General features: G+C 43.4%; 1 protein-coding gene across 1 annotated transcript; it reads right to left on the bottom strand.

Moving 5' to 3' along the window:
- Window positions 1–290: 290 nt before the first annotated feature.
- Window positions 291–11,097, bottom strand: LOC115165819 (specifically androgen-regulated gene protein). The gene is made up of 4 exons (XM_029719222.1): window positions 10,931–11,097; window positions 4,399–4,584; window positions 2,596–2,773; window positions 291–2,422 (listed from the first exon to the last, which is right to left on the bottom strand). The coding sequence occupies exons 2-4, from the start codon at window positions 4,501–4,503 to the stop codon at window positions 786–788; spliced, it is 1,920 nt and encodes a 639-aa protein (XP_029575082.1). The 5' UTR covers window positions 4,504–4,584; window positions 10,931–11,097; the 3' UTR covers window positions 291–785.
- Between the last annotated feature and the right edge of the window lie 2,000 nt (window positions 11,098–13,097).

The raw sequence follows: 13,097 nt of genomic DNA, 5'->3' as shown, positions 1-13,097 counted from the left end.
TAGACATTTCCACTTCACAATAACAGCACTTACAGTTGACCGGGGCAGCTCTAGCAGGGCAGAAATTTGACGAACTGACTTGTTAGAAAGGTGGCATCCTATTACGTTGAAAGTCTTCAGTGAGACCATTTTACTGCCAATGTTTGTCCATGGAGATTGCATGGCTGTGTTTTGGATTTTATACACCTGTCAACAGAAAATGGTGTGGCTGAAATAGCGAAATCCACTAATTTGAAGGGGTGTCCACATATTTTTGTATATATTATGAACGAGTTAATGACACACAAACATCCTTACATAACGTGTATTATATTCTATTTAGAAAATAGACAATGATCAAATTACTGAATATGTCAAATTAGATTCACAAACAGCCTAACACATTTCACGAGGAATGTACATACATACTCATTGTACTGCAAACTGTAGTTAGAGTAGTATCTCATAGTAGTATGATACTGTAATCATGTTATTCATGAAAGCCAGTCTTGGGGTACATACAACATTTCTGTGCAGCAAGAAGGCAAAAAGACACTCCCCTCTATAAATATACAGGTTTCGGTAAAGCCAAGCAATCCTTCATCAAACAAATAGTGCTCTCTGCATGTTGCTTCAAAGAAGGCCTTATGGAGAGAGTAATCTTCCCATAAGTTTCAGTGTCCCAGTGACTAAAAACTAGAGGGCTTAGTTATACAGAATCCATATTAAGAACATTCCTCCTCCTCAGACCTCACCCCTCATATGGATTCCATAATGGTGCAGTTCCATTTCCCCTCTCCCTTCCCTCAGTCACTCAGCAGTCCTAGCTTCTTCAAGGCCTCTCGTCGGTCTTCTCCACTCTTGCTGTTGGGGCAGATCAGCACACTGATACCATGGGAGCGGGGCAGCTTGTTCTGAGACTCCCCATGACCTGGTTGGGGGTGGCAGGCCTCACCCTGAACATTCATGAAGTCTTTCCCAGTTCCTAGGGAGGCCTGGCGGGGTCTAGAGTTACGCTGGTCTCTGGGGGACAAAGGGACACTGGGAGCCTGGTTTGCCCTGAGGGAGGCATTGCTGGCCATGTAGCTTCTCTGGCCCATGCTGGAGCGCTCCAGAGTGGCTGATTTGACCCTTACGGGAGGGGGAATATGCTTGGGTGGTGAAGGAGGAGTTGCAAGGGGCGAGAGCAGAGCTTTGGCATTGTCACTGAATTGGATTGGGGCTGGAAGTGGAGCAAGGGTAGTGGCTCGGGCTGGTACTGTGGTAGCTGGGACAGCAACTGCAGCAGGCACTGGGATTGGGGTATGGAGAGTGGCTGGGACTGGGCCAGGGGTAGTGGCTGGGGAAGTAGTAGGGATTTGGGCTGGGGCTTGGGTCTGGGTGGCAGCTGGGCTGCGAGGAGAGGGTGCCCATGACTTCCGGGATTTGGGTGAAACTACAGGGCCTGAGTCTCCATCCTCACCCTTCAGGAGCCCGAGCTTCCGTAGGGCCTCCAAACGCACTTTCTGGGGGTCAATGATCGACCTGTCAATGGGCAAGGGGAGAGGAGGGCCTGGGTGACTATCCGACTTGTGGGACTTCTGGATGATGTTGGAGGGAAGCCTCTTGGGCTTAGGGGCCACGGCAGGTGGGTTCTTTGTTTCCAGGGCCTCAGGAATGGATATGGTTAGGGCCTCTGAGGGGGAGGGTGGTGAGTTGGTATTAACAGGTAGAGGCAGATCAACAGGAGGTTTAGAAGGTGGTGCCTGTTGGGCTCCAGGTGAGGCTGGTGGAGCTCTCCTGCGTAGTTGCTCCAGCTCACTGTAGGTCAGTGGAACTCTGAGTTCTGCAGGCACTAGAAGTTCACTCTCCTCCTCTGGCTCATCATCCCTGAAGTCTGAGGGAGGGGGAATCAGCTTCAGATCCAGCTCAGAGTGAACCTTAGATTGACGTTTTGCAGACTTGCTGTCTACAGAGACTCCTTTAGGCATGCTGTCCACAGAATTATCTGAGGTGGCTGAGGAAGGGCTTGTGTCCGAGGCAGAAGCTTTTGGGTCTGCAGCTAACTCTGGAGTTTTAGACTCAGTGGACAACTCCGGAACTTTTGTAATAGTGTCCAACCCAGGAGATTTGATGTCAGTAATCAACTCTGGGGACTTAGGCACAGTTGCTATCTCTGGAGCTTTACTGTCTGTGAATACCTCTGAGACTGTGGGTTCAGTGACTACCCCTGGAGGTTTGAGATCAGTAAATGCCCCTGGGGTATTGAGCTGGGTTGCTACTACTGGGGCTGGGGCTCTGGGCTCAATTGCTGCAGCTGGAGCAGTGGGCTGGGTGGCAGAAGCTGGCGCTTTGAGCTGGATACTGGCAAGGCTATTTGCCACTCGAAGTGGTGTAGGCACTATGCAGTTCAGAAAGGACTTCTGATCCCTTCCTGAGTCAGCATGCTGGAGTTCTGATACATCTAGAAGGCAAGCAGAAACAGCAATTATTTTACTGTCAAATTCCCACAATTTCCTAAGCTTGGCTCGCACAATCATGACCCAAAACCTGGAAACATTTGTTAGTCTCCTGCATGATAAATTCCTGATAAAACAACAACATAGAAATGAACAAACTATTTTTGGTGATACTCACCCTCCAGTCTGGTCTGTCCCATAGAGAGGTGGCCAGGTTTGGCTGCCAGGCTGCTGGGGTCTGGCTCATCATTTGACAGGCCACTGTCCTCCTCCATCTCCAGGGACTCAATGGTGGACTCCAGAAACATGAGGCACGCCCGCTCCTCAGCAGAGAGGTGCTCCAGACTGTCATCACTCTGCTCCCCCCACACACATGTAATTAACACAAAAGAAGAAACACAGAAACGTAGACAAACTGCAAATGTAGAGAATTAACAGATTCAGAATAAAGATACTAATGCAATCAAGTGCTCCTCTTTAATCAAGATTACATAGCTATGTTGAGATGTATGCCAGGAATGTCTGTGTACACTATATCCTTGTATAATGTTAGGTGAGGCCTTCAAACTATTTTGCCTTGCTTTTCAGTTGTTAATAGTCAGTGTTTATTCAGTCTCCCTGTTGCTTTCAGCTAGGCTGAACATTACATTGAGGCCCAGTGAGACTGGAGACACAGAGATGATCAAAATGACATTTACCTTTCACACAACACCGATGGAAAGACAATTTACCACAGTACTGCTCCTGGCTAGCTTGTATCCTATACTGCATTGCCAGAGGAATGTATTGCAGTGGATTTCAGTGAGGGGCCTCTGAACAGCTCTGAACTGAACAGACTAGGGGGTGTCTCCTCAAAGTGGTCTCTCTCTCTCTCTCTCTCTCTCTGATTTCTCTCTCTATATTTCTCTCTCTGAACAAACATCTGAATCTCTCACCCACAACCTGAAACAAGCCCAGCAGCTCACTAACTCTTACAATCTCTCACCCCCAACATGAAACAAGCCCAGCAGCTCACTAACTCTTACAATCTCTCACCCCCAACATGAAACAAGCCCAGCAGCTCACTGACTCTTAAAATCTCTCACCCCCAACATAAAACAAGCCCAGCAGCTCACTGACTCTTACAATCTCTCACCCCCAACATGAAACAAGCCCAGCAGCTCACTGACTCTTACAATCTCTCACCCCCAACATGAAACAAGCCCAGCAGCTCACTGACTCTCACAATCTCTCACCCCCAACATGAAATAAGCCCAGCAGCTCACTGACTCTTACAATCTCTCACCCCCAACATGAAACAAGCCCAGCAGCTCACTGACTCTTACAATCTCTCACCCCCAACATGAAACAAGCCTAGCAGCCCACTGACTCTTACAATCTCTCACCCCCAACATGAAACAAGCCCAGCAGCTCACTGACTCTTACAATCTCTCACCCTCAACATGAAACAAGCCCAGCAGCTCACTGACTCTTACAATCTCTCACCCCCAACATGAAATAAGCCCAGCAGCTCACTGACTCTTACAATCTCTCACCCCCAACCTGAAACAAGCCCAGCAGCTCACTGACACTTATAGTTGAGAGACAGTGGCTCTGAACCCTATCTACTGTACACTGCGTTCTAGGGAGTTGTTCCTAGCCACTGTGCTTATGCATCTGCATTGCTTGCTCTTTGGGGTTTTAGGCTGGGTATCTGTAAAGGGCTTTATAAAATATATTTGATTGATTGAACATGCCGATTTATAATAGTCAATATTAAATCTAAGATGGGAGTGAGAAAGGCCTTTCAATGTTTGACCTTTTGTCATTTAAATCCTTTCTAAAGTATCCCTAAGTGTTTACCACAAAGGCAGCAGGGCAGCACATCAACTAAATAAACTAGAAACCGGTAAAACCAGGGTCTCAAACATTTTCCTGGTCAGCGAGTGCTAATAACAGTTGGCGTGAAAAGGGGCAAGGCTAGGGTTATGGCAGCACTCACAAAGCCAGAGTTCATGCTAACCACACTGTCACAGCTCCCAGTGCTGTCCATACTGATCAAGGATTCCATGGCAACGCTGCCCGGCCACGTGTCACTCTTTGGCATGGCACAGGGACAGGTGCCAGGGGTTCAGGGGGCCTCTGCTAATTGGCAGAAACTCACAGATGGGTCCAGATGGGGAAGTAACTGAAAAAAGAAGGAAGGAGAAAAGAAGAAGTTAACGCGAGAGGCAGAAATCCTTACATCATCATGATGCTCCATTCAGCAGAGCTTCCCTAGCGGAAATGGTGGTATTTCTCTATTACAGCCCATGGTAAAGACTAGGACACGTATGTTACACACTCTTATTCATGTTTTTAAACCATGTCTTTTCTTAGCACTGACATTTGATCAGTGATATCATGGTAGAGTTCTACAACAAACAGGCATCCTGTTACACATCTCTAATACAGTACATTATATCAGTGTACAAGAGGGACAATAGTACGCCAGCCAGCAGCTTACAGGCAGAATTATTACATCACCAATACTGTCTCCCTATTTAGCCTCTATGTGCCCTTATCCAATAGTGGGATACACTGACAAAGCCGTGGACAAAGCTCAAGCAGTGAGCAAAGGACAGGTTATTATTAGCCTTTGATTCATGCTATATCTTTAAACTGCAAAGGAGCGACCGGCATATTGCGGGGTCTTGTTGTGGCCTTCTGCTCCACAGGGATCGAAGAGGAGTAAAATCTTTAACCCCATGAGGTTCTTAACCCGGCTACATACTCACTGAAGCTACTAAACCGTATCAAGTGGCACTGTGTGAACCCAATCACCAACATGCCACACCATGCCATGCCACCAACAACCTGTTGACATCTAGGCTTACACTGTAGTTAAACTACTGTAGATGTACCAGTGGTGACAAATATGCATAGCAGGGATTTTTGGGCAGTTTTATTAGAACAAAACATATCAAATTACATTTTACTATCAGTTACTATTCGGTTTGCTTTCATACATTTTTGTCCAGGCATAGGCCTATACTGTAGTTCAAAACGTTCAGATGGTTCAGTGCCAGTGTCAATGGCAACTGTGTTTTATTACCCTCTATCATTTGATTACACATACAGAAGCATAGAGGAACAGTAATGATAGTGAATTTCCATTGAAGTCATTGTAAAATGCGTCATCGGTCCATCATTAATTCGATTTCCACTGAAACACCCAGACTATGGCTGATCCATCAAAAAGGCACTCAATGCTGCTGAATTGCATGGGGTTAGGGTTGGGACACTTAGGCCTATGTCATTTTGATTACACAAATATAAGCAATTGCCAAATATATCCTGACACTCTGTATAGAGTATCGCCCCACCCAACGATGTCACATTTAGACGTCATAAGGTCCAACTGAACAAAATGCTCTGTTCTGTAGCTGTGAAGTTATTTAACAAGGGAGTTGCAAGTGAAATGTCAGTTTCTTTGAGGAGTTTTCCTTTCAGCCCTTCACCTGGAAGGTTCCAATAAACAGAATTTTCCTTTGCTTTTCAGAATGACATGTATCTGAGTCTACCTGCAGCTTTAGCAAGTCAATAACAATGGAAATATGGGCATGTTGACAGTAGCAAAACATGTGGGTCAATATAGGCCACACAGTACGGTGTTGGCAACAACAAATAGTGGGCTTCCTAGTTCACACAGTATCCCAGGGCACCCTCCTTCCCATTTAGTCTAGTGCTCAAATGTAGACCTACTTCCTGCCCCACCCAAACGAGACATAAAAATACTGTGAGCAAAAGACAGAGAGAAAATGTTCCAGAACCTGCCCCTCCCTAGTCTGGATACCAGTCGTTTTAGCTAACATTCCACTCCTGTCAAGGACACAGAGTACAAAATAGCTGAACAGAGACGGCAACCAGGCTTGCACCTCCCAGTGAGTCCCAGCCTACACACCTACAGGGTTGTAGTGGGAGAGACAGCCTCACTACACCAACCTCAAAGCTTTAATACACCTAGGAATGTGACTTTGCCTGCTTCCCAGAAAACATGTTTTGTCATTTAACTAACCGCTCTGGCTGTTGCCCTATGCTCTGACGTACACTCTTAGAAAAAAGGGTTCCAAAAGGGTTCTTCGGCTGTCCCCATAGGGGGACCGTTTTTGGTTTGATGATATGTGCCCTAGCCTACCATGCAAAGACACTATAGATTTATTTTCCCTGGTTGACACAGAAATACTCAGGAAAGTGATATCACAACTTAAGCCTTGTACCTGCCTTCTCGATCCTATCCAACCACCTTCTTCAAAACAGTTTTTAATTGCAAATCTGAAGAAGTGCAAGCTATTGTTAATCCCTCCCTGTTCACAGGCACTTTCCCACTGCACTAAAAAAAGGAATCTAGATTCTTCAGCTCTTGGCAAATTTCGGCCAATCTCCAACATTCCATTCAAGAAATTGGTTTTCAAACAGCTAAATACAGTGCCAAATGTATTTTTGAAAAATTCCAATCTGTTTTTTGGGCCACCACAGCAGAGACAGCCTTAGTTAAAGTGGTAAATGATCTTAGAGCCAACACAGATACCAAACAGCTCTCTGTCCTTGTACTCTTGGATTTAAGTGCTGCATTCGACACTGTTGACCATGATGTTCTTCTGGACAGACTGGAGAGGTGGGTTGGCCTCTCCGGTCCATTTCTAAATTGGTTTAGGACCTATTTAACTGGTCGAGAGTTTTTTTTGTGACCCTTGGTGAACACAACTCAGAGAAAATTCATATCACATGTGGCATTCCACAGGGTTCGATTTTGGGTCCGGTACTGTTCAGTTGGTATATGTTACCCCTTGGCAGCTTTATCAGTAAGTACAACATTGATTTTCTCTGCTACGCAGACGATACACAGCTTTACATTTCTGTGTCACCAGAGGATTTTAGCTCCACGTGAACATGCGATTCGGTGGCATTCTCTCTGTGCCTCTTTACTGTGTTGCCATCATGCTCGATGCTAGGTACAAGGACCGCTACTTCGATGCAGACAAGAAACAGCGTTTACGTGAAATGTTAGACACAGCTGAACAAGATGGAAACGGACACAGTGACAGTGCGCACCGAGGAAGAGAAGCCACAAACAGACAGAGCTGAAACTTCACTGCTTTACATCTATGATGAAATCCTGGTTGAGACTGAACAAATGAACAACGAAACAGCACAACAAGTAAGTGAAATAAATAGGTTTTGAATATATTTTACTGGTAATGGGGACATACGTAAATGCCAACAAAATAACTTTTTGGTGTGTGTGTCAACTATTTAACTGTACTAGAATGCTTAAAAGGCCGCTCAAATGTTAAATATCGGTATCGGGATTTTTTTGGCAAGGAAAATATTGTGTATCGGCCAAAAATGTCATATCGGTACATCACTAATTTAAATCACTAATACAGTCTAATCATTTATCCAGCCTCTTGTAATGTACTTTTGCAAGTTTTAACCACACGGTCTGTGTTGGCAGTTTTGTTGAGCAGGCGTTTCAATGCCATGACAAAGGGTATCACGTCTGCTGCAGACGCAGTTGATGAGCTTATTTCTCGAGTCAGTTGTTCGAATGGAGCTAGGAGTGTGTTCATGTTTCAAAGTTTCAAAGTCTCAAATGCCATTGAAATGGCAGCAGCAGTATGAGAACCATCACATTCTTGAGCATGCAATACGGCTTTCCTCAGGATGAAATCCTCGTCGACCCACTTTGCTGTCAGACTCCACATGCTCATGGGGCTGACATCGCTGGTCCAAATGTCAGTCATGAAGCTAATAGCAGTGACACCCATAGCAAGTAGCTCATGGACGTGCGTTTCAACAATACTGTGTAACTCTGGTAGGGCAACATCTGAAAAATAGCGCCTACTTGGTAGTGTGTACCAGGGCTCGAGGTGCTCGACCAGTCAGCAAAAGCCAACATCATCCATGACAGAGAACGGTTGATTGTCAAGGGCAATATTTATTTATTTCACCTTTATTTAACCAATATAAACACAACATGCAACAATTTCAAAGCTTTTACTGAGTTACAGTTCATATAAGGAAATCAGTCAATTGAAATAAATTCATTAGGCCCTAATCTCTGGATTTCACATGACTGGGAATACAGTGATGCATCTGTTGGTCACAGATACCTTAAAGAAAAGGTAGGGGTGTGGATCAGAAAACCAGTCAGTATCTGGTGTGACCACCATTTTCCTCATGCAGCAAGACACATCTCTTTCACATAGAGTTGATAAGGCTGATTGTGGCCTATGTAATGTTGTCCCGCTCCTCTTTAATTGCTGTGCAAAGTTGCTGGATATTGGCGGGAACTCGAACACGCGGTTGTACATGTCGATCCAGAACATCCCAAACATGCTCAATGGGTGACATGTCTGGTGAGTATGCAGGCCATAGAAGAACTGGGACATTTTCAGCTTCCAGGAATGGTGTACAGATCCTTGCAACATGGGGCCGTGCATTATCATGCTGAAACATGAGGTGATGGCGGCAGATGAATGGCACGACAATGGGCCTCAGGATCTCATCCCGGTATCTCTGTGCATTCAAATTGCCAAAGATTAAAATGCAATTGTGTTCATTGTCCGTTGCTCATGCCTGCCCATACCATAACCACAACGCCACCATGTGCCACTCTGTTCACAACGTTGACATCAGCAAACCACTCGCCCACACAATGCCATGCACGTGGTTTGCGGTTGTGAGGCCGGTTGGACGTACTGCCAAATTCTCTAAAACGACGTTGGAGGCGGCTTATAAGAGCAATTAACATTAATTTATCTGGCAACAGCTCTGGTGCACATTCCTGCATCAGCATGCCAATTGCATGCTCCCTCAAAACTTGAGACATCTTTGGCGTTGTGTTGTGTGACAAAACTGCATATTTTAGAGTGGACTTTTATTGTCCCCTGCACAAGGTGCACTTGAGTAATGATCATGCTGTTTAAAAAGCTTGTTGATATGCCACACCTGTCAGGTGGATGGATTAGCTTGGCAAAGGAGAAATCCTCACCAACAGGGATGTAACAAATTTGTGCACAAAATTTGAGAGAAATAAGCTTTTTGTGCATATGGAGCATTTCTGGGAACTTTTATTTCAGCTCATGAAACATGGGACCAACACTTTACATGTTTTGTTTATATTTTTGTTCAGTATAGAATCCTCTGGAGAAAAGGGTTGTCCATCGACCCAAAAAGGGTCCTTCAAAGGGTTCACTAGATAGCAGCTTTTTTTCTAAGACTGTACCTCTGTGCATTTCAGGTAAATTACAAAGCAGAAGGGGAAATAGAGAGCGCTGATCAGGTGCACTGTAAATGAAAGGGGTAGCACGGTGTCCACTGTCTGGCCTGCTCTTCCATGCACTTTGAACTGCTGGAAAGCCCTGGGATTCAGGAAGGGGATTGCCTTAGGTTCCATTTCAATGAGTGACAGTGATCTTATTGTGGCGATAAAAGAGGCCAGAGAGAGAAATGTGAAGTATGTGTCCTGTGACATGAAGGACAGGCTGAGCAGAAACATTGTTCCCCCCCTGCTGCTGTCTTGGTTGGACCAGGTATCTCTTCAAAAATATATTTGATCTCAATAAGACTAACCTGGATATGTAATGGTTAAGTAAAGAACTAGTTAATCATTTACAGTAAATAAAGGTTCATAACAGACATTCACACCATGTTGTGCAACTCCCAACCTGCACAGAGTACATGCATGAAGAAATATTCCATTAATGTTTAGCTTGGCAGTTGGCACTCGATTAGTCTGCACCATTAAAATGTCAGTGTCCAGGCTTTGGGAATAGTTTTATTGATTGTCAAACATTGAAATCTCAAGTACGCATTGGCACATATCACTAATTTATAGTCCACACTAGAGCTTGCCTTTTGGTCTGGACCCCATATGACATAACAGTGATTATGATGTTGAATTGTGTCAATCATCTTTCTTGTGGAAAACTTTCCCACAGTACACCTGTTTGATTCTATCTCTCCCATAATTAACCAACTGAAAGGCAACTCAGTGCTTTTATGTTGTCTTCCAGGGTGGTGTCTCAACCATAGCAGTGAACCATAAGATAACATGACCACAGCAGTGTGAACAAACATCTGTGTCTGTCAGTCTTCTTGATGAGAGAGATATATCCCATGGCAGGCCCCTGATATCATGACAGCCGTGTAAAACATATTATATATAGTAGCCTAGGCTCTTTTACGCCTCCGTATAGATAGGCTCATCCACAACGGGGCCAATAGTCGAACTTTGGTCGTAATAATATAAAAACAACCGTACAGTAAAATATTGTTTTCCTGTTCCATTACCAATACTAGTGTATCCTCAGACTGTGTATAATCTACATATCGCATAGGATTCTAACGAAACATACACCTGTTGTTTACAAAGCATGTGACAAATACAATTTCATTTGATGTGTCAATTCGTGCTTGAAAGCATAAAAACAGTTTCTTAGAGGAAAAATACTTCAAAAGAGAATAAAAGTATAAAAAGTGAAACGTACCTGAGAGCAGTAGAATTCCCTGTCCACAAAGTGCATTTGCAGTCAAAGAAACGTGCTATCGTCACAATTATCCAAACCCAAACCCAGTGAAATACAATACCGGTTTTCTGTGAAACTATGCAATAAGCCTTTACTAAAGCAGTGCCAAAGACTGGCAGTCGTTGTTGAATTCCAGGTGAGCGGGCGAGGCTCACTTTGTCCCCCCCCTAATATCTTTGTGGCCAATCAGCACATGTTTGATCTACCGTGTTTCTGGAAGAGCCAATGGGGTAACAGAGGAACACCCCCACATTTCAAATCGAATTGTGATTCTGTATTACAGGGTTAATAAACAAAAACTATAATACAATTTTTAATTGGGAACCTGGATTCATAATTGTAATTTTCTTATATCTTGCTCAAATCATTGTTGAAATTGTTCTATGAATTATATAGATTTTTATTGCACGCACATATAATTTGATGCAATATAGATTCTCTGCAACACACATGAACTGCAATGAATTTTCCATTACATATCTCACTCACATTGCTGTCATTCCAAAAATAGCATGCCGATTTTATCAATTCTTGTGATGACATGTCTTTTCTGAGACTGAAAGCAGGTTGACGTCTTTAGCATATCTATGGAAATCCTAGCTTTGCATAGTATTTCCATTTGAACAAACAGTGATGCCATCTCATATTTGCATGATGATGATGACTGTTGTCCTGGCTCTACCCGAAATAGACACAGATAGTTAATGATGCAGTTCCGTCCATGAATAGAGGACCCTGTTAATGAGTCTGGTATGAGGAGTGAGGTATATGTTATGTGCTTGCATACCTGTTCCTCAAATATTGAAAATCAATGCTTGTCTTGGCATTGTGCAACCTGAATTTCCACTTATCATTAAGTATCAACAAACACATATCAAGCATTTTGCAAGAGTGCCTTAATAAAGCCATGGTAAACAGAGAGATCTCTTCGGGGAAAGAGTGGTATGGCATTGTTAGCCATGTTGACATTAGGCCCAGCCAGCCAGTCACTAATTAACTAGAGTGAAGACTGGTGCTTCTATAAGTGGTTCAATTTTAGAGCTATGAATCCCTAGTTCTGAAAGCACCTGACTTGACAAGCAGCCACACTCATGTTTGATACAAGGTTATGAAGCATACTACTACACACTACAAGGCTGATCATTTTGCCCATTGTTTAACATAAATAATGTTAAACAAATTACCAGCAAATAGGCTAATAGAAACAAAAACATGTATTATTCTATTACTTCTGGATTTCTTCATTTTCCTTTTTGAAAAAAGGTGACCATCGTTCACTTCTTTTCATCTCCAGCCGAGGTGGTATTACCATAATATGGTATGATGGTGGTTTGAGTACAGCTGTGATTTTTTGTTGTTGTTGTTGTTGTATTTTGTGTATCAAATAATGAATAACATATTTTAGATGTTTAATTGACATGTCTCATGGTGCACCCTGCTGTTCCATAATAGCACGTATTTCCACACACTATTTACCATTCATTTCTATTGGGCACAGCATAATCTGAAACACAACCAAAACAAACTGCAAATGCACCTAACAAGTTTGTAGAGTCACAAGCTTAATGTAGTCACTGCGTACTACTATGGGAATATGGGATCAAATACTACAATTTTGGCTACTTTAATACACATAAGTAAAGTTGCCCAAACACTTATGACAACTTCAAAAAGGAGGACTAGATACATAAAGTGCTTTCATTTCTAAACGGTAGAACATACAGTATGTATGAAAATACCCTCAAATAAAACGTGACATTCTGTATTGTCGCCTCGTGAAACATTTGATCTCAAAGTATAGAGCCAAATTAAAAGTTTCAGCTTCACTGTCCAAATAAATACGTAGAGGAGTGTATACACAATTCACTTACACAGTTTAGCCAATTACTATTGGCCATATAACAAGTCTCATTAAATAACAACAGAACAGTGCAAAGCTGGCTTGTTCTATTACTTCTGGATTTCTTCATTTTCCTTTTTGAAAAAAGGTGACCATCGTTCACTTCTTTTCATCTCCAGCCGAGGTGGTATTACCATAATATGGTATGATGGTGGTTTGAGTACAGCTGTATCAAGACTGTTGATTCCATCTCTAAAGATGAGTTGCTCTGTTCTATCTCTGGAAGAG

The sequence above is a fragment of the Salmo trutta genome, chromosome 28, assembly GCF_901001165.1.
Source record: "Salmo trutta chromosome 28, fSalTru1.1, whole genome shotgun sequence".
Taxonomy (NCBI): domain Eukaryota; kingdom Metazoa; phylum Chordata; class Actinopteri; order Salmoniformes; family Salmonidae; genus Salmo; species Salmo trutta.
This window is presented reverse-complemented; position numbering and strand designations above follow the sequence as displayed.